Raw genomic sequence first — 20,739 nt, forward strand, 5'->3', positions numbered from 1 at the left:
CTACTGATGCTGACCTTGTTGCCACTGGTTCACTTTCCTCAGTGCCTCCTTGAGCTCCTTGTTCCTCATGCTGTAGATGAGGGGGTTCACTGCTGGAGGCACCACCGAGTACAGAACAGCCACCACCAGATCCAGAGCTGGGGAGGAGATGGAGGGGGGCTTCAGGTGTGCAAACGAGCCAGTGCTGATAAACAGAGAGACCACGGCCAGGTGCGGGAGGCACATGGAAAAGGCTTTGTGGCGGCCCTGCTCAGAGGGCATCCTCAGCACAGCAGTGAAGATCTGCACGTAGGACACCACAATGAAAATGAAACACCCAAAGAATAAACAGGCACTAACCACGGTAAGCCCAATTTCCCTAAGGTAGGAGTCTGAGCAGGAGAGCTTGAGGATCTGGGGCACTTCACAGAAGAACTGGTCCACAGCATTGCCTTGGCAGAGTGGTATTGAAAATGTGCTAGCAGTGTGCAGGAGACCACAGAGAAAACCACTGGCCCAGGCAGCTGCTGCAATTTTGACACAAGCTCTGCTGCCCAGGAGGGTCCTGTAGTGCAGGGGTCTGCAGATGGCAATGTAGCGGTCGTAGGCCATGACGGTAAGGAGAGAAAACTCAGCTGAACATAAGAAAAAGAAGAAAAAGACCTGGGCAGCACATCCTGAGTAGGAAATGGCCCTGGTGTTCCACAGGGAATTGGCCATGGATTTGGGGACAGTGGTGGAGACAGAGCCCAGGTCGAGGAGGGAGAGGTTGAGGAGGAAGAAGTACATGGGGGTGTGGAGGCGGTGGTCGCAGGCTATGGCTGTGATGATGAGGCCGTTGCCCAGGAGGGCAGCCAGGTAGATGCCCAGGAAGAGGGAGAAGTGCAAGAGCTGCAGCTCCCGTGTGTCTGCAAATGCCAGGAGGAGGAACTCGTTGAAGGAGCTGCCGTTGGTCATTTGGTCCCACTGGGCTTTCGGGACTGTTTAAGGAGGAATCGACATTGAAAAGTTAGGAGAGATCTTCCCAGGAAAAAGAAAGTAACATTTCTCTATGAAAACACCACATTACTTCTCTCTTTTCTGGGGAGGATCACTGGGCAGGTAACCTGCGTGAGCTCTGGTTTGTGCTGGCTGAGTGTGCTGTGAGGAGCAGAAGCCTCTGCCCATGGGCTCCAGAGCAGTCAGTCCTTCTGCACAGTAGTGGGAACATGGGAACAGGGGTCAACAGCTCTGACACTCACAGTTTCTGTCAAACAAAATCTATTCGTCATGTGGAATAGCTTTTCAGTGTCTTCACTACCTGCTCTAAAGAATGACAGCTGAGGAACAGAGTTTTAGGGAAGTTTTAATAATGTTTATTTTCTCTGAGATGTCCTTGTCATCCCTGGGAGTGTTCCTCAAAGGCAGAAATTCTCAGCATTTCTACTGTGAGTCTTGAAAAACAAAAAGATTCACTGCCACTTGGTACAGAGTGAGGACAGCTTGTCTGTCTGTTAGCCTTGTTCCCAGCTGTCCTGTGCTCACACTGCTTTGAGCTGGAGGACCATCACTCTCATACATTGCCCTAAAAAAAACCCCAGCTACTGCTAGGAGCAGAGGAGTCCAGTTTCAAAACCACAGATGTCCAACCATTTCTCCCTTTCTCAGGGCACCAGGGGGAGGTCTCCACACTCCCCTTCTAGGCAAGGACACACAGGGCTCTTTTCAGCTGCCTGTATGCAGTTTCCCAACACCATTTCCACACTCTCAGGATCTCTACAGATTCTTCAGGGGTCTCTCGGACATCACAGAAGTGCCATGAAGCAGCGGTGCCCTTCTGGAGGGCAGCTCAAAGTCTGGCAGGACATGACGGGGGAACGGTCAAAGGACCATCAGGACTGAGGATGGGCTCTCCTTAAGGGAGAGTCAGCTCAGTTCCCAGCCCCACAGACTGCATTTTCTGGAGTCACACAGGTTAGAAGGAGGCTGCGGACACCCCACTCCCAAGCAGACCCCTCTCTTGCACAACTTGCAGACAGGTGTCAGAACTGCAGCTGAACCCCACCCCCCCCAGGGAGTGACCCCAAGGAGCCTGGGAGAAAAATAGAAGCAGCATGGAGCAACATCATGATCCTGCTGCCAAGGCAGGCAAGGAGAGAGAGGCAGATGGGCACTCAGGAAAGCCTTCACCTTACCCAGCTGGGCATGCCACCTCACAGACGGTGACATCGCAGGGCAGTCGCTCTCAGCCCCTTTGTCAGGCAGCAGTAAGCAGGCCCGTGGCAGGAGAGAGGCCCCTCTCCTCTGCTGGAGGTCTGGCTGCAGAGGAGGCGGCTCATGGCCTGGACCCCATGGTTGTCAGGGCAGAGGCTCTGCTGGGTGGGAGAGGAGACATGGGAGGCTTGCTCGGAAGAAGCTGTCTGCATTGCAGGGACTGACCAAGACTTGCCCAAATCCATTCTCCCATGACGATTCTCTTGGCAGTTCCCTCCCATTCCCTGCCCATCTCTGCTGCCTGGCACTGTCCCTGCTGGCAGCTCTTTCTCTGTCCCAGCATCTTTTACTTGCCAGTGCTCAGAGACCCCATCCCACCCTCACCATGCTCAGTTCTGCCCTACAGAAACCGCCCAGGACAGGGCACTGGGCACAGGTATCTCTGTTCTCACAGGTCCTAAGCAACAGGTCAGAAAAACTCTTATCAGGCAATAAAGGTGCTGCCGGTGCTGTCTGTAGGCTGAGGTGGGGCTGAAGGGGTTTGCTGGAGTTTCTCACAGACCTATTGATCTCTGAGAGTGAAGGTTTGGGAGTCCATGTTCCTTGCCAAACCAGAAAGTTCTTTCCTCTTTTCTCCCTGCCAGAATTAGGATGTATTTTTTCTAGTTTTAGTAGTACTAATGAGCTTTTACTAGAAGGAAAACTCCTTCCCTTTCAATTAGCCTTTTTTTGATCGTCCTCTGAAAAGACTCTTTGGACATAACCTGTGCATGCGCTCGAGCTGCGGGCACCCCTGACCCACGCATGGCCTTCTTGACAGAAGATTGAACCTGTCCTGCCAGAGGTCACTGAATTCATGACTCAATCTATCAGTTATAGGATGGACTGCATTCAGAAGACCCCTCCAGGAACCTCAGTAGCATTGCCCTGCAGCCAGAGACTTACCGTGTCAAGGGCTGTGAAGATTTCTCCCACAAGCAGCTCTCCTCTGTCCTCCCACTCCACACTGCCTTGCACTTCTCGCTGCCTTCTCTCATCTCATGTCAGCAGCAGCAGGCAGTGCCCGCAGCCCTGCTGCTCCTTGCAGAGGAGCTGCTCCTGCACACAGCTGTGTCTGGGCAGTGCTGCCAGGTTGCCACGAGCTCCCTCCATCCCAGGAGCCTGGCCCCACTCAGGAGCAGAGGCCCAGCTGAAGGCCTGAATTTCTCTGTCCCTTGTGCTCCCTCCTCCTGGGAAATGTTCACTGAAGTAGACTAAAATAATCACTTATTCTCCTTTGGTAAAGAGTGGAGAAAAACAGATTCCAACATTGCAATTTCTTTCATCAGAGGATGGCTATCTGTGATAAGTGGAAACGTCCCACTCTGGAAGGCCCTATTCCTGTCTGTTAGTTAGGCAGGACACCTAGAAGGGGACAAGAAGGGAGCTCACTGACACATGCTTCAGGTGTTGTTTCGGATGAGTCAGTCTGGGCATCTCATGCCAGTTTAGAAGCCCCTGGGATGGACTGGGATTCAGATCCCTCCTGTGAACCCCACAAACATACTGGAGGTGAGATTCCCCTTATCAAGCCAAAGTGAGCACAACAGAGGTGTCTGCATGGGAGCTCCTTGGCTAAGCTCCCACTGGAATCACTGGAGATGGAGGATGGGAGTCAGCTGCTCACACACAAACACCTGGGGACATTGGAAGGGACAGAGGTGGTCCCAGGCATGTGCCAGATTCTGCTTGCTCTGATGGAGCGACTAGGAGACCCACATCCTTCTGGAGCATCAGGTGGGGGCCAGCTGGGGAATCTTCTTGGTCGTCTCAAATGACCCTGGATGCCTACTACAACTAAAGCTCATCTCACTGGGGAGCTGAGACATCTGAAGATCCCAATGCTAAAAACAGTTGTTGTGGGTCAGTGCAGACACTTCATTTAATGACACAGAAATAGGCCTGTGGGGCCATCTCAGATGCCTGGGATGTCCAGGACAACCACGTGTCCCTAGCAGATACAGCACGGGACCTACAGGAAAACGATGCCCCTTCAGAGTGGTTGCTGGGCCAGTGTCCCAGGGCATCTCAGGTTTCCTGCCTGTGCCCAAACAAATGAATCCCACCACTGTCTTTAGTCAAAATCTGCACTGCCTGCATCCAAGTACACTTCATAAATGGGAGAGGTCCATCACAGCAAGGTCTCTGCTCTAGTCTCTACCCTCTCAAAACCTTCTAGTTCTCCTTCCCCTGAATGTCTCCTCACTCCTCAATATGATAAGAACAGGCACTGGGCTCACGGTGTCCTTAGGGTGGCTGGATCATGGGCTGCCCAGGTCCAGGGGCTTTTTCAGTTGCATCTTGTCCTGCCTAGAGATCAGTTCACGTCTGTCACAGGCCCCAAAGTGCTGCAGAGTCAGCTCAGGCAGCAAACGCCTCTCTTGCCATTCCTGCACAGCCCAGCTCTGCTTCTCCCTGCCTTGGGCACTGCAGGGTTTGCTCTCTCAGTGGGAACCTCCTTTCACCATTACATTGCACCTGCTATCCATGCCAGCATGTCACCACTTCCAATCAAAGCTTTTGAATACATGAGGTCCTTGGTAACAAGTTTTCCTGTGACATCTTTTCTGTCAGCACCACAGCTGAGGTGCTGAAGCCAACATACATGCAAAGACATGCAGCCTGGGGTGCAGGCAGGAGCAACTGGAGATGCACAAGCTGTCACAGGAGTGCCAGATGGTTGGAATAGCTGAGATGTGGTGGGATCACTTGCATGATGGAATCCTTCAATGGCAGGGTGCAAGTTCTTCAGGAGAGACCACCAGGGAATGTCAGGAGGGGGTTCCCTATGTGTGAAGGGGCATCTTGGATGTATGGAGCTCTTCCATGGGATGGACTAAGGGAGGCAGCTCTGAAGGGCTGAGGAGCTCAGGAAAGCCAGCAGGTAATTAAGGACAGCACCTGTCAAGCAGGAGAATGCTCCATACAAACAGTTTGTAAAATTAGTAGACATCTCTGGACGCCAGCGGGGCTAAACAGGGAGCTCTCACGTGAGCTCCAGGGCAATAAGGCAGCCTATGGAAATGAGAAGAAGGGAGATGTTGCAAAGGAGGAATTTAGAAATATTGTCCAGCAAAGTAGGGATGGTGTTAAGGAAGCCAAAGCTCCCCTGGGACAGAGACACTTGCAGGGAATATAAAGGACAGGAAGAAGAGCTGCTACTGCTTCAGTGACAGTAAAAGAATCAACAGGGAAATGTGGGTTCACTGCTGAAAGGGGCAGGGATTCTAGCAAAAGTGGATGTAGATAGGTCTGGGGAAGTCAAGTCCTTCCTGGCTTCAGCCTTCACCAACAAGGTCTCTAGAGTTGTTCTGCCTCGAGTCAGGAGTCCTGAGGAGAAAACCAATCCGCAGTGCCACTCAACCCATAGACGTCTATGGGAATGGATGGCTGGCATCCATGGACATGGAGAGAGCTGGCTGCTATGACAGTAAGGCTGCTCTCTGCCATCTTTGAAAGGTTGTGGAGATCAGGGGAGGTCCCAATGAGCAGAAAAAGCAATATGTTGTGTTTGTGTTCAAAAAAGGCCACAAGGACAAACCAGGGAGCTGCAGGCCATTCAGCCTCACGTTGGGGAGGCGTGTGTCATGGAGCGCATCCTCTCCGATCACATTTCTGGGCACATGAAGAAGGTGCCTGGGAACAGTCAGCATGGATTTCCTGAAGGTAAATCCTTCCTGACCCATCTAATCGCCTTCTGTGATGAAAGACCTGCACTTGTGGAGCAGGAGAGAGGAGTGGATGTCCAGTAGACATCCAGAGGGGCAAAAAGCTGTTTGGATGATCGAGCTCAAAGGGTTTTCATGAAGGGGTCATGCTTTACTGGGAAGCCAGGTATGCAGAGGTTATGCAGCCGTATACCCCACATCCTGTCCTGTTTGAAAGGCTCATCAGCAGGGCAGAACAATACATTCCTCAGGACAGGCAGAGACCTGACTGGCAGAGGAGTGACTCTGAGGAGAAGGGCCTGGACGTTACAAGCCATGAGCCAGTGATGCGTGCTCACCACAGATGAGGCCAGCTGCATACAGGGCTGCATTAGGAAAAGCATGGCCACCGAGGCAAGGGCAGTTCTTATCCCCCTCAACTCAGCACTGCTGTGGTCACGTCTGGAACAGTGTGTCCCAGAGTGGGCTGCCCAGTGCTGGAGGAATGGGGCGCAACTGGAGAGGATCCAGAGGAGGTCTTCCAAGATGGGGTTAGGGGCCTGAAGCACATGGCCTGTATGGAGAGGCTGAGGGACCTGGGCTGCTTTAGCCTGGTGAAGGGGAGGATAAGGCCAATACAGCAGTTGCCTGTGACTGATTGAAGGGTGGTTTCAGAGATGGTGGAGCTTTTCTTGGCAGTGGGAAGCAGCATGAGAAGGGGAAAGAGCCACAAACTGCATCTTGAGAGGTTCAGACTGCCCTTCAGGTAACAAGAATGTCACCTGTAGGGTAGTGCTGTGGTACAACAGGACACCCAGAGGGACTCCGTGATCAGCCCCTGGCTTTGTGTTTCAAGGAGCAGCCAGCAAGGACAGAGGGGTGTCAGTAAAGGTGTGAAGATCCTGCAGTGAAAGCAAGGTGGGGAAGAATTTTGGGTGTCTACAGGCTGCAGGGAAAGAGGTACAGCTTTGGCACAGCTTCGGACAGTCTGTGGTGGAGATGACAGAGTGCAATGCTAAGGCTGAAAGCCTCCGAAAGAACTGAGGTCTTTGTCCCCCTTGCTATGGCTAGTGTCTCTGCCACTGTGGCCAATGAGAAGATGACGTTTCCTTACAGCACTGTGGCCTTGCTGCCTCCTCGCCTCCACGGAGCTGTATTGTGTCCTGTACTAGGCATTGCGCACCTCCCCTACCCTGACAGTGCCCTCAGCAAGAGCCGTGAGCAACATGGGAGGGAAAGCATCACCCTACCCCGCGGCTGGCCGTGGGGCTTGGCCATTCTGCTTGATAACACATATCCAGGTTGACTTGGCATCAGAGCCACCTGCACATTGCCTTTGCCTGCCTGCAATCAGGGCCTCCAACTTCCTGCTCTAATCAGCCCTTCGGGAGGCCTTCTTGGTAATGGCCCTCAGTGGGACCCATTAACACTCCAAGAAACTTGGAAATTTGGCTTGTGACTTTAATTCTTGAGAAGTCTGCTCAGTCTCAGCATCGGAGGTTCATGGGCTCAGCACCAAATACACCATGGGGCTCATTAAAATGCAAAAATCCCTAAGGAGCCATGCCTCTTTCCATAATTTTCTTCAGCTCTTCAATTCTTGTGTAGCTAATTGGAGAGGTTTCAGGAGTGTATTGACAAGAGGAAGATTTCAATGAGCATCAAAAAAAAAACAAAAAAAGATGCCTGCTTTTAAAGTTTTTCTTATTTTTCACCTTACAGAACAGAGTGATATCCACATTCTCCAACTGAGATTGATCCAGAGTGGCTCCTAATGCTGTCTGGACATGGAGGAAAAGCAGCATCCTTGAGGGCAGACATCCATGGGAAACACTCCTCTCCACCTCCCCAGCCCTGCCATTTCTCTCATCAGCCACTGGGGACTTGGATCACCCTTGTTAAAAAATCTGACCTTTTTCCACTCAAGGCTGCAGCTGAATGTTACAGCTCATGTGCACCAATTCCCACCTGCTTTCAGTAGTGAACTGGCTGTAAACAGACACAGAAGGATTTGTCTTAATTGCGACCAAACTAAGTTGCCTCCAGTGAGGTCCACAGTCTACAAGGAGCAACCTTCCTTGAAACATTCTTCACAAACAGATAGGACAGGCTGGACAGACACACAGTGAAGGAGCTGGTTGAAGAGACAATTAGACTGCTGAAAGATGACGCAAGCTTTAGACTCCCAGAAGCTTAAAGCAGCAACTGGAGAGTAGAGAAGTATCTGAATGATAAAGAGCAAGGGGAGGAGGAAGACTGGGAAACTATGGAAAGTGCATATGCCCAGATGATCTGATGCAAAATTGACTTCAGAAATGATCAATTTAATCAGGGCACGTGGAAACAGGTGAAAGATTAGTGAGGTTAAAGCCACAGCATGACAGACAGAGCAGTGGTAACACAAGTTAGGGGGCAGATCAACATTTTTCTCCCAAGATTCACGCCCTTCCTCAAAGTTTCCATTATGTCATCATGGGAAAACACTGACATTTTATTAAAATCATAAAGTCATCCCAGCTGATGAAAATGTTCTCATATATATATTTGTTTAAATGTTGAGAACAGTTCTTCTCCTTTCCAGGCCCAGCTCAGGTGTCCCACCACAAGCACCCAGTGGCACTTGGAGAGGCCCCGGTGTCTCTGAGGTACCTGCCTGGGCCTGGCAGCTCTCACAGGGGACCTGCGGGAGACCGGAGCCCCTTGGAGCTGCAGAGGGAGGCTGGGCAAAGGGGAGCAGGGCACCTGAAATCCATGACCCTGTGACTGCATCCCAGCCCAGTTCTGACAAATCTCTTTCCTTTTCAGATAAAAAGAAAACGTATAATCACCCCAGAAGACTAGTATACTGAAACAGAACAAATGAAGAAAGGCAATAAGAACACACAAAAAAAAGAAAAACTGAAAAGTATGACAACACATTTCTTTACTTTGAATCTTTGTCCTAATTTCTGTCTTGTTTCATTTTTAATGTCATTTTCTAAACAGTTCTGCTATAATCAGGCCTGCACCACTAAACAAGATATTTTTGTGTCTCACACAAAGCCCAGTGCTCAGAAAACTACCTCTGTCCACAGCTGTCCATGCCACTCCTCACTCTTTGCACAGAGCACATCACACTCTGAGGTGTCAGGCTCTCTCGACTGATGAGGAAAGCAAGGTGACCAGCTTCGTCCGTTTCTGGATGACCAAATTTGCACAAATCTCAACATAACTGTGTTACTGTGATGTTTTAAAGCAGTCCCTAAAACATTTAGCCACAGGCCCTTTTCATTCCCTGCACAGTCAGTGAAGTGTGACTTCATTTTAGGGGACAACAGGGAGGAGGCTGATCTCACTCCATGCCAGACCCCGCCAGTGCAGATGTCTCTGTCTAACCCAGTTGTCGGGACTTTCCTTCCTAGTCAATGGAGGGAAACAGATTTTCTCAACTGATTTCTTTTAAGATACATTTCCTAATGACAAGCAAAGGTCCCATAGGAGCCACCTCCAAAATCTCCAGCACCACGTGGGAACACAGCCATCCCAGGGCATCTCAGGCAGCAACAGCCTCTCCATCTGGGCAAATGAATCAAGCCCCAAAAGGAGATTCTAGCCATAAGCTGAAATCTTCTCAAGAAATAACACAATGTGATAATTGACAAAAAAATCCTCTTTTCCAAAACTTCACACATTTTTACCACTTCCATATATATTTTTTTCTTTCTTATTAATTGGCAGCATCATGTTCATGCGTTACAGTAACTGCAGCTATGAAGCATGGCAGGGACCAGGGTCCCAGATAAAGCTCTCAGGATGAGGTGTGTTCAGGGCATGTTTGCTCTTTTCTGGCATCTCATCTCTATCTTAAGCACCACAGACCGGGACACCTTGCTGAGGACTTTTAAAAACAAAGAGGCTGCTTTGGTGCCTCAAGGAGGAAGGCTGTATCCTCTCCCCATATGGTCCTACATCCTGCTTCTACAAAAAGAGCAACTCACTGTAGAAACCAGTTTTGAAGCTCATCAAAGCATCTCAGCCTGTGGCCACACTTTGTGCTGTTTCATCCCACAGGACTTTGATCTCATCTTTGAAAGATGCCAAACCCCAAACCAACCCCCACACCCCAGCTTCCCACACAGGTCTGCCCAGTGCAGAGATCTAACAGTGCAGGGCTGCAGAAGTGACCTCTGCAGTGCCCCCCTTTTAGATATATCACAGCCTCTGGCACTATCTGGAGAAGTTCCTGGAGAATTTATCAGCAAGTTTTTGGAAAATACCTGGGGTGAAGGAAGGGGAGGGGAGGGGAAATCTGTTTGCTCTCTCCCTGGCTCTGCCATCTCCATGGCGGTGACCTACTGAGCTCCCAGATAACACGAGCTGAGGTCACAGTGGGATGTGCTGCATCACAGGGAGGTCTCCCTGGTGCCGCAGCAGTGTCCTCACTTCCCTGTGAGGGCCAGGAGCTGCTGGGCACTGCCCATGCGCTCCCCACTGCTGCTCTTTGGAGCTGCTCCATGGCAAGGCATGAGGACAGGAGGCAGCGGGCTGCCTTGGGGCCCCTCGCTGAAAGGCAGAGGAGCAGGTTGAAGAAGGGTTTTGGTTGACGAGACGGAAAGAGCATCCTTTTTCCCTGGATGGACAGAAGAGGTGAGGGCAAGTGGGCAAGTGAGATGGGGGACTGCTGGACCAAGACCATCAGCCCAGAACACACTTCCTTGTTTGCAGTACTCCTGCAGCTCTGCACCAAGGGTAAGGGCTTCAGGAGCACCTTGCTGATGAGTCACACAGAGACTGTTAACTGCAAAAATGTCTGCAGATCCTGGGCTGTGAGGGTGGCTGGACAGGGTGGGGGCTGCCATAAGAGCCCTGCCTGAGTGTCCTGCCTGGCTTAGGGGACAACGTGGCAGCCAGGACTCCTGGGGCCTGGGGATGGGGCTGCCCTGAGCACCAAGGCTCCTGTGGGGCTGGCTACACCCCCTCATGGCAGGGAGCAATCCATGACCCACCTTTCCCCGTGAGTGGGCCCCCTCTGGAATCTGGCTCTGGCAGGAAAGGGGTCCTGTGTCCTCAAGGCTCTGGTGTCCTGCAGCTCCCGTGGGGCTCTCAAGAGCCTGCTGGAAATGCCCACATGGGAAATGAACCCTTCACCCTGTAATAACCCCAAGGTGTCTACTTGTTTGGGAGAACCTCTCTTCCTTCCCCCTGCATCCTTTCATGCTGCCAACTTGGCAGAGAATGTTTTGGGCTCAGAGATGTTGTCCTTCGATGACCACAGCCCCTGTCCTCCTGCAAATGGGGGTCCAACCTCTGTCCACCCAAAAGACAGCCTGTTTGGGGAAGCAGCTTGGGAACAGGTGGGGGTGCCATCGCCATAGACCGAGAAAACTTGCTGAGGACTTTTAAGAGCTAAGAGCCTGGTCTGGTGCCTCAAGGAGGAAGGCTGCATCCTGTCTCATACTGTCCTACATCCTACTTCTACAAAAAGAGTGGCCCACAGTAGATACCAGTTTTGAGGCTCACCAGAGTATCTCAGCACATGGTCACACTTTGTGCTGTCATGTGGGATGCCATGTGACTTTGATGCTCTCCTTGAAAAATGCCAACCCCCAAACCTCAGTTTCCTGCACAGGTCTGCCCAGTGCAGAGACCTGTCGGTGCAGGGGTGCAGAAGTGACCTCTCCAGTGCCTCGTTTTAAATATTTCACAGCCTTTGGCACCATCGAGAGATGTTCCTGAAGGATTTAAAAGCAAGTTTTGGAACGTAACTGGGAGCTAAAGGGAGGTGGCTGCTTTCTAGAACATGAGGGAAAATGGCTCTGCTCTCTCCTTGCCTGTGCATCTCCATGGCGATGAATGACTGAGCCCCCAGATCACACGAGCTGAGGTCACAGGCAGATGTGCTGCATCACAGGGAGGTCTCCTTGGTGCCACAGCACTGTCCTCACTTCTACGTGAGGCCTGGGTGCTGCTGGGCACTGTTCACGCGCTCCCCACTGCTGACCTTTGGAGCTGCTCCATGGCAAGGAGTGGGGACAGGAGGCAGTAGAGCCATGCTGGGTCCACTTGCTGATGGGCAGAGGAGCAGGGACATTGGAGAGGAGTTTTGGCTGACAAAATGGGAAGAGCGTCCTTCCTTCCCGGCAGGAGAAGCGAGCCGAGAGCAAGAAGTAAGCGAGATGGAGGGCTGCTGGAGCAAGACCATCAGCCTGGACCACAGTTCCTTGTTCCTGATGCTCCTGGAGCTCTCCACCAAGGGTAAGGGCTTCGGGAGCTCCTTCCTGAGGTGTCACCCAGAGACTGTTAACTGCAAAAACGGCTGTGGATCCAGGGATGCGGGGGTGGCTGGACCAGGCTGGAGGCTGCCACAAGAGTGGTACCGTGCCTTAGGGTCCCACCTGTCCCAGGGGACAATGTGGCAGCCAGGACTCCTGGGTCCTGGGGCTGGCACTGCGCTGAGCCACAGCTCTATCCCATCATGGCAGGGGGCAATGCAGGTCCAGGTTTCCCTTGGAGGGGGGCTCCCTTTAAAATCTGGCTCTGTCAGGAAAGGGGTCCTGCAGGCTGCGGTTTCCTGCAGCTCCTGTGGGGCTCTCAAGAGCCTGCTGGAAATGCCCATGCTGGAAACGGATCCTTCACCTTGTAGCAACCCCAAGGCACCTACTTGTTTGGGAGAAGCTCTGTTCCTTCCCCCTGCATCCTTTTATGATTCCAACTTGGCAGAACATGTTTTGGGCTCAGAGATGTTGTCCTCACATGGCCACAGCCCCTGTCCTCCTGCAAATGGGGGTCAGACCTCTGCACCCAAAAGACAGCCTGTTTGGGGGAGCAGCTTGGGAACAGGTGGGGGTGCCATCGCCACCCCACAAGGCCCTGCTGACCCCAAGCCTGTTTCTCTGAGCCGTGGGGGGCAGTGCTGGGGGGAGCCCAGCAGGGCCATCTCCCCCGCCCCCTCCCGGCCCCACACCTCTGCTACCCAGCACTGGCAGCCCCAGAGCTGCTCTGGCCCTGGCTGCCCCGGGGCCCCGGGGCTCCTCAGCCCTGTGGAGTGACACGCCGGGGCCCAGCCTGGCCCAACAGAGAGCAGCCCCTGCCTGGCCGCTGCCCAGGCCTGCCGGGTGCAGCACGAGGGCTGCCGAGCCCCAGGGCTGCTGCCCACAACATGCCGCCCCACCGTGGGGGGGGGGGGTGAGGGAGGGGCTGCCCTGCCTGGGGTCACACAGGGCCGCAGTGTTGCCATGGCATCGCCCCAGTGCTGACCTCTGATTGGCCAGCAAGGGGAGGAGGGTGGGCTGGATTGGACTGAGGGCTCCGTCAGCCAATGGGAGTGCAGCAGGCTGCTGGGGGCCTCACCAGGGCCCTGCCCCAGGCTGCCTTTTGGCCTGAACAGTGCGTTTCCAGGGCTCACAGAGAGGCTGTCCCCGCGGGTCCCGCCGGGCCCCTGTCCCGATCCAATATCGGGAGGGTTTCGTTACGATCCCAAGGACGAGATTAAGACGCTAAAACCGGTCAAATATCGTACAACCTTTTAAATTTATTTTCCACAGAGTGGGGAGAAAAGGTGAGGAAAGGCAAAGGGGAAGAGAGAGAGAAAGAGAGAGAGAGAAAAGGGGGAGAGAGAAAGAGATATCACCACCCGTGGATCCAGCGGCATCCCGTTGGTCCTCTTCACCCTGGGTGTAAATTTTAGCGATGCGCGTGCAGTAATTACAACTCGAGCAGGGTCCGACCCTAGGTTCCCGCTGAAAAGTTTGGAGCCAAATCAAGGCAAATTAAATAAATAAATTGCAATGACATGCATGCAGTAGTTACAGCTCGAGTTGGGTGCCTCCAAAGAGGGACCCTGAACAAAGAAATCCCTGGGCAATTATAGCTTTTTTCAAATTAAGTTTCCCTCCCCTCATGCGGCAGTTCAGACCAATAGTAATCTTTGGGTCTGGGGTCTCCTGCTCCCTTATTGGGTCTCATCATTGTTATCTTTACTCTGCCCTTCTTTCTCAGGGCCTTGACAAACAGGTGTTGTTCCAGCAATTAACACTTACAGTGTTATCTTCCAAGGTCCTGATGAAGAGGATACAATCCAGACCCCCCCCTAATTAACACTGTTTCAGCAGTGAGGGGAGGCTTTGTTTCTCAGGGTCCTGGCGCCCAAGCAGGCCTTATTTCAAAGCCTTGACATCCTCCCTCCTGGAGTGTGACGCATAGGAATGCAAACTGCTGGTAACTCCCTTATCTTTCCAGTCTGCACCAGCTCTGGGGCCCTTTCTCACTGAACTAGGGAGTGCGGCCTAAGGCTTCAGCAAATTTAGCTACTCATGCTAAGCAACTTTTATAAAAGTTGTGCTAAGCGGCAGTAATTTGCAGTCCAGGTCCCAAAGTCTCTGCCCGATCGTGGTCCGGTTCAGCGCAGGCTCGGTGTGTCCCGAATGGTCGCAGGGAGACCATTTCAGGGGTCGCAGCAGCTCAGTCCTGTTTCCGCTGGGAACAGATGGCTTGTTTGGGGTTTTGGTTTGCTTGCACCTTATGTACCAAGAAATGTTTAAGGCAAAAGTTCACTCATCTGTCCGCCACAGCCCCAGCCGCTACGGCTGCTCCGGGCCTCTTGCTGGGCCGCAGCCCTGCGGCCCTGGCAGCAGCCAGGAGGGTGTTTGCAGAGCAGCTCTGTGCTGGGAGCTGCTGGGCTCCTGCAGGGCCTTGGCAGCTGCTGGGCGGCCAGTGCTGCCCTGGCTGGTGCCATTAGCCCTGCTCCCAGGCTGGGCTGCAGAGCTGCTGAATCCCGGCTCTGCTGGTTTCCCCCACTGAGATGCCCTGGCCGCAGTCCTTGCCCGTGTCTCAGAGTGTCAGGGCCCTGTCGCCTTCTGATGCGACAATCTCCCGTTCGCCTGAGACGGCACGGAGGCTCCCCCAGCCTCCGGGCCAATGAGCACTGACACCAATATGAGGATGCTGCAAATGGCGTTTATTGTACACATGTATTCGCTTATATACCTACAAGCATACTGCTATCTCTACGTCATATCCTTCCTCTTCCTTCCTCTTTCCGTGCCATCGCGAGATCTTCCGATCGCCGTTCCCTACATCTCCCCCTCCCCATGCTTTGACTATGCTATTTGCTTTAAATTGCCGTGTCGCGGGTTAAGCATTCATAGTGTGGGTGTGGGTGGGACCACCCCTTTTTCTAGCAGTTGTCCTACCAAGCATCTAAACACTAGTCTACATACTAATATACCTAGCACGAGCATCAGTAGCAGGTGCAACTCTTCTATTAGTAATTGCCTGGCCCATGGTCCTAGCCCAAGCCAATTACCACTACTGAACCCAGAAGGTCAAGCTCTTGCGGGTCCCAGGGCAATGACGCATTCAGCGTGTCAATGCTCTCTCAGCTTTGGTAGGTCTACGGTCAAATTCAATGGGACCCCTATTAAGCATGTCTTAAAAGGGCTGCCCCGCACCCACCAACGTCAGGCAAAATTGCTTATTTCCTGTCCGGTTTGCCAGGTGAGTCATAGATTGTTACTACCCCATTTCACTAACATTGGTTCGCCTTTCACCCCTTGGAGTTCCAGTCCCAGCATCGCTACGAGGAGAGCTACTTGGGTTGCTCCCCCTGCCATCTTCTAGGGTTTTCTGGTTATGCGTTCTTCTTGTGGTTTCACGCGCCTTTTCTCATTTGTTCTTCTTCTCCTGTCTGTTGTCTTTGCTGCTAGAAGGGATCATCGGCTTTTCAGGGTGGTCCTCCCCTGCAATAAAACTCAGACATTCATTAATTCACCTGACTCTCTGCTTCCTGTCTTGTCCTTGCCCTGAGGTCTGGGCGCACCCACTTCATAGGGACCCATCTTACCACTTCTCCCTGCCTGACCGCTGCATACCCTCGTCCTTGGGTTACCAGCTGCCACCCCTCTTCCCATTCCCCTTTTTCCGGGATTCGAACCTTTACGTCTGGTCCCTCGTGCATCGCTCGGACCACCCAATGCTTTTCCGCTGGCGTCTTGTTCTCCTCCCCCCTGATGAACTGATTCAGACCGAGTAAGGCGCGCATAATTATTTCTGATTGTGCGCGGGGATTCTTTGTGTATATCCTTCCCCCTCCCCAAGAATCTCGATCCTTTGCTTTAAAGTGCGGTTTGCTCGCTCGACAATGGCTTGACCTGTGCTATTATAGGCAATACCGTGCACTAGCTTAATTCCCCACCGTACGGCCCATTCTCTCGTGCTTTGCGCTGTGAAACACGTGCCGTTGTCTGTTTTAATAGTTTCTGGGGCACCCAGCCAGGCCATTGCCGTGTGCCAATGCAACTGTGCCGCCCGCGCTGTGACTCGTTTATGTTGGGTCGCAACGATGATACCGCTGTGTGTGTCCACTGTGACAGCCAGCCAGGGCTGTGGTCGAAGTCGCTGGCATATTGTGAAGTCCGTTTGCCATATTTGGTTTCCTTTCAGCCCCCTGGGGTTGATGCCGGCGCCCCACAGGGGGGTTTTTTGGCAATACGGGCAAGCCGCAACCACTTCACGAGCCGTGGTGAGGGGGATGTTGCAGCTTTTTGCCAGTGCTTTTGCACCAACATGGAGAAGGTCGTGCACCTGTCTTGCTTCTGCGACTGTCCACACACCTTTGGCCGCTTGATCGGCTTTATTGTTGCCTTCTTGGTACACTCCTTGGATTGCCTCATGACTCCGAACATGAATAACAGAGGCAGTGGCCCGCCGTTGTTGTAGGGCTTCTTCTAGCATTAGCGCAATGGGCGATCCGGCCCATCCGGGATACGACATGTTGTGTAACAATTTAAAGACAAACATGGAGTCTGTCACTACATTCAAATGCTCTTCTGGCCACATTTGTAATGCCTGCGCCACAGCTCGGGCCTCTAGATGCTGTACGCTACTGTCCGGCTCGCTGATCTTCACTCGGTGCCATTGGGCCTTTTGATCTTGCCACACAACAACCGCTGCCCTGGTCACCGATGACGCGTCGGTGAACACTGTGCGCCCTGGTGCAGGTCGCTGTAGCACTCGGGCTTTCAGATGGGGCCGAAGGACGGTGAGGTGTGTATACATCTCCAGCACAGGTGATAATCTGATTGTTCCTGGGAATCCTTCTAAAGCTATTGCTATACTATCTTGTTTCTGGACCACGCTGTCCCATTGACTCCTTTTTACCGGCAGGTAAATGGACTCAGGCTCCTTCACGAAGTGCTGAACGGTGGCGGTTCGTCCCTTCTGTATCATCTGTGCCAACGCTGTTACGATTGTGACGTATGCCGTACTTATTTGGTTCGACACTATCCACCATACGACTTCCGGACGCTCCGGTGTCCCTTGTCCTAGAACGCCTATGGCTCCTGTTCTTGTAACTGCCACGTACAGATTGATAGGTCTGGCCGGGTCGTATCTCGTTACTCCGCCCTTTGCCATGAGATCTATTTTTCGGAGGGCTTCTAACGCGTTCGGTGTCATCTGCCTCGGTTCCCATGGTTTGTGGCCCTTGAGCAACTCGAACAGTGGCTCCATCCACTCCTTGGGAATACCTATCAGCCCTCGCAGCCATTGGAGAGCTCCAACCAATTGCTGTACATCATGCAACGTCCGTATCTCTCTATTGAGCTTTATCGGCTGTGGGACCACAGCTCTGGGGAGGATGGTGGTTCCCAGATAGTCGACAGATTCTCCCCTTTGCGTCTTCGCTTTCTGGACGTACAATCCCGCTTCATTTAGGCAGTTAATTACTGCCTGTTCTGCCTGATCGGTTTCTTGCTGGGTCTCTGCAGCTATTAGGAGGTCGTCCATGTAATGGATGATAAGCGCGCGCGGGAGCTGCGCTCTTACCGGCTGCAATACCTTAGCTACTGCCGCCTGACAAATCGTAGGTGAATTTTTCATGCCCTGCGGGAGGACTGTCCATTGATATCGTGCTGCTGGCTCCTGCAGATTCTCTGAGGGCAGTGTGAAGGCAAATCGAGCTTTGTCCTGAAGGGCTAATGGTATAGAGAAAAAGCAATCTTGGATATCCATCACCACCACTGGCCAATTCTTTGGTATTGCTGATGGTAGTGGCAACCCCGGCTGGAGGGCACCCATCGCTTCCATCTGCTGATTTACCGCTCGTAGGTCATGCAGTAATCGAAATTTAGACTTATCCTTTTTGTGTATTACAAATATAGGAGTGTTCCAGGGACTGTGGCTTTCCTCCAGGTGTCCCTGCTCTAGTTCTCTACTTACTATTTGTCGGGCAGCCGCCAATTTGTCCCCTGTCAATGGCCACTGCTCTACCCACACAGGCTCATTGGAGCACCATGTCAGCGGGACAGCAAAATGAGCCCCGAGGAGGTAGGCAGTGGCCCTTACCCTAAATTTGTCAGGTGAAAGCCGCTTTGCAATAAGGCATCTTGCCCTAACAATGGTTCCCCTATGGCAGTTATGTACGGCTGCACACGGATGATCTGAGCAGGCCTATCCGGGTCCTCCAATACAATTGTGATATCGGTTTCAGAAATCATAGCCTCCGCTCTGCCTCCCACTCCATCTAACGAGCTTGCCACTTTTGCTGGCCAACTCGATGGCCACAACCACGAGGGCACACATGTAACATCTGCCCCCGTATCTAGCATCATTATTAAGGGGATGCTAGGAGGACCCGCCCCTGGTGGGCCTATCAGATGCGCTTTCACTCGGGGTCTCTTCTCACACCCTAAGACCAGGGCCACGCGGGGTTTCCCTTCGGAGTTTGGTCGCTGGAGCTGTCCATCAGCGGTGTGTTGTTGTTGACGGGGGCTACTTGAGGCCGGCTCACCGGGGAGGGGTGGCCCCCTAGTTGCCCTCCCCGCTTCTCGTTTCCCGACCGCCGACAATCTCGTGCTCTGTGTCCTGGTTTTCCACAGGCCCAGCATGTAAGGCTCCCCATACCACCTGTTGGGCGCGCGTAACTTCCCTTATTCGTGCACTGTGCTCTCAAATGGCCCATTCGCCCGCAGCCAAAGCATGGCCCTCCTTTTGGACCTCCTCTAGCTCTAACCTCCGGCATTGCCATAACTGCTGCAGCAATCTGTAGGGCTGTGGTCTTGTCCCGGTGTTCTAATACGTACTTGATCGTCTGCCCTAGACTTGCTCCCTTAGGCGCTGTTCTTAGGATTTCTTTTGTCAACTCGTTGCCCTGTTGTTTGATACATTCCAACATCACCGCTCCTTTTGCAGCGTCTGGTAAAGATGCAAGTTCTACTGCTGCCTGTAGCCTGTCACAAAACTTGTCAAACGGCTCTCCCACTCTCTGCTTCACAGTCGTCCATGGGTCTGCCTGCTGCACCAGTGGCCCAATATCATCAAAGGCCTTTCGAGATGCTTCTGTTGCCGCCAGTATCTCCCGAGGTCTCAGGCCCGCTGCCTGCTGCTGGGGTGTAGCCATGGCCGCATCATTTCCTCTTAACCGCGGTAGGGTGGATTGGCCCAGTGGGTTCTGCGGGTCTGCCTGCGCAGCCATCAACGCCTGCTGCAAGCGCGAGGTCCACGCTTCTTTCCACATAAGGACCATCGTGGGCGATAAGACCAGTCGCGCTAGGGCGCGACAATCCCACGGTATTAGGCCTCCCGCGTGCGCCGCGTCCAGCAACGTCTGTGTCACCGGGTGTCGCAGGCCCTGTTCTTGCACTGCTTTCAATAGCTGTTGTACCGTCTTTGGGTCGAGGGGCATCCATTCCACTGCCCCCCCCCCCCCCGGGGCAACTCGTACTGGGAAGGCCCCTATTGGCACACGAAACTTGAGGCCACTCAGGGCACATTCCGTCGCTATCAGTTTCCAGTCTGTTAGGGGAATTTCTTTTCCCCCTCCCGCTTGGGTGGAACCTGCTGTCTCTGATAGCCCTTTTTGTTTAGCTGCTGCCTCTGATAGCCCTCTTTGTTTAGCTGTTGCTGTAATAGCCCTCTTTGTTTAGCTGTTGCCTCTAATAGCCCTCTTTGTTTAGCTGTTTCTTCTTCCAGAGCTGTAAGCAGCATAAACATCTGCTCCATATCTCTTGTGACTTTCCTCCTTTTTTTTTTTTTTTTTTTTTTTTCCCCGCCTCTGACTGCGGTGGGGGAACTCCGCCCTAGTTACTGCACCTGAGTCTTCAGTCTCCTCCTTCCGCAATGCTGGTCGACGCCCACTCCTCTCTCAGCCAGCGCCATCTTTCCCCGGGTGCGGCACCCTCGGTCTTTCCCCTGCTTCTGGTCTTTCCCCTGCTTCTTCTCTTCTTTCGTCCTCCCACTGCACCCGAATCATGGCCCCCGGTAGCCAGTCTCGGGGATCATCCACTATAAGCGGTCTTTCCTTTTCTTCTGCCTCCTCCACTTTCACCTTGCTTTCTTTTCCTCTACCCGCCACTGGCTTTTTCATATCTCGGTCTCCACAAAGGTCTCCTGGTTCTCCCCCTTCCATCGCCCTCATCTCTTTCCACGGATACCACGGCGGTGGCGGAGAAGAGGGCGTTATTGGGTAAGCCTCTGGAGTTTCTGCCTCCCCCTCTCCCCGCTCTGGTTCTTGATTAACCGCCTCCTCCTTTATGTCTGTTTCCACACTCTCCGTTTTCACTTCATCCCCTACTATCGTCTCTCCCTCTGTCTCCTCCGTTCGCTCCTCTGCGTTCGCTGCTGTCTGTGTCGCCATTTCCGCGGACATGTGCAGCGCTGCGCGGGCAGCCTGCCAGGTCTCAAGCTCCTCCCTAGTCCTTTGTAAAATGATCGTTATATCTCCCCACGTCTTAAGCTCTGCGGCCTTCTTAGTGGCCATAGCTCTCTGAGCAAGTGCTCGAGTGCACTTCTCCCAGTTAGAAGGGGAAAAAATGTCCCCTGGTCTAACTATCGCTCCATCTTTCAGGAGCCGCCCGACGCAGTTCGCTACTGCATCCGCTCTCATAGAGAGCACCCATTCCCGGGC

General features: G+C 53.0%; 1 protein-coding gene across 1 annotated transcript; it reads right to left on the reverse strand.

Moving 5' to 3' along the window:
• On the reverse strand, positions 1-936 carry LOC135326924 (olfactory receptor 14J1-like). The gene has a single exon (XM_064504564.1). The coding sequence runs from the start codon at positions 934-936 to the stop codon at positions 1-3; it is 936 nt and encodes a 311-aa protein (XP_064360634.1).
• Between the last annotated feature and the right edge of the window lie 19,803 nt (positions 937-20,739).

This window comes from Dromaius novaehollandiae, unplaced genomic scaffold (genome assembly GCF_036370855.1).
Source record: "Dromaius novaehollandiae isolate bDroNov1 unplaced genomic scaffold, bDroNov1.hap1 HAP1_SCAFFOLD_41, whole genome shotgun sequence".
Taxonomy (NCBI): Eukaryota; Metazoa; Chordata; class Aves; order Casuariiformes; family Dromaiidae; genus Dromaius; species Dromaius novaehollandiae.

What these genes read in the sequence shown, in the direction of transcription:
- LOC135326924 (XM_064504564.1), bottom strand. Translation starts at nt 936, where the DNA reads ATGACCAACGGCAGCTCCTTCAACGAGTTCCTCCTCCTGGCATTTGCA.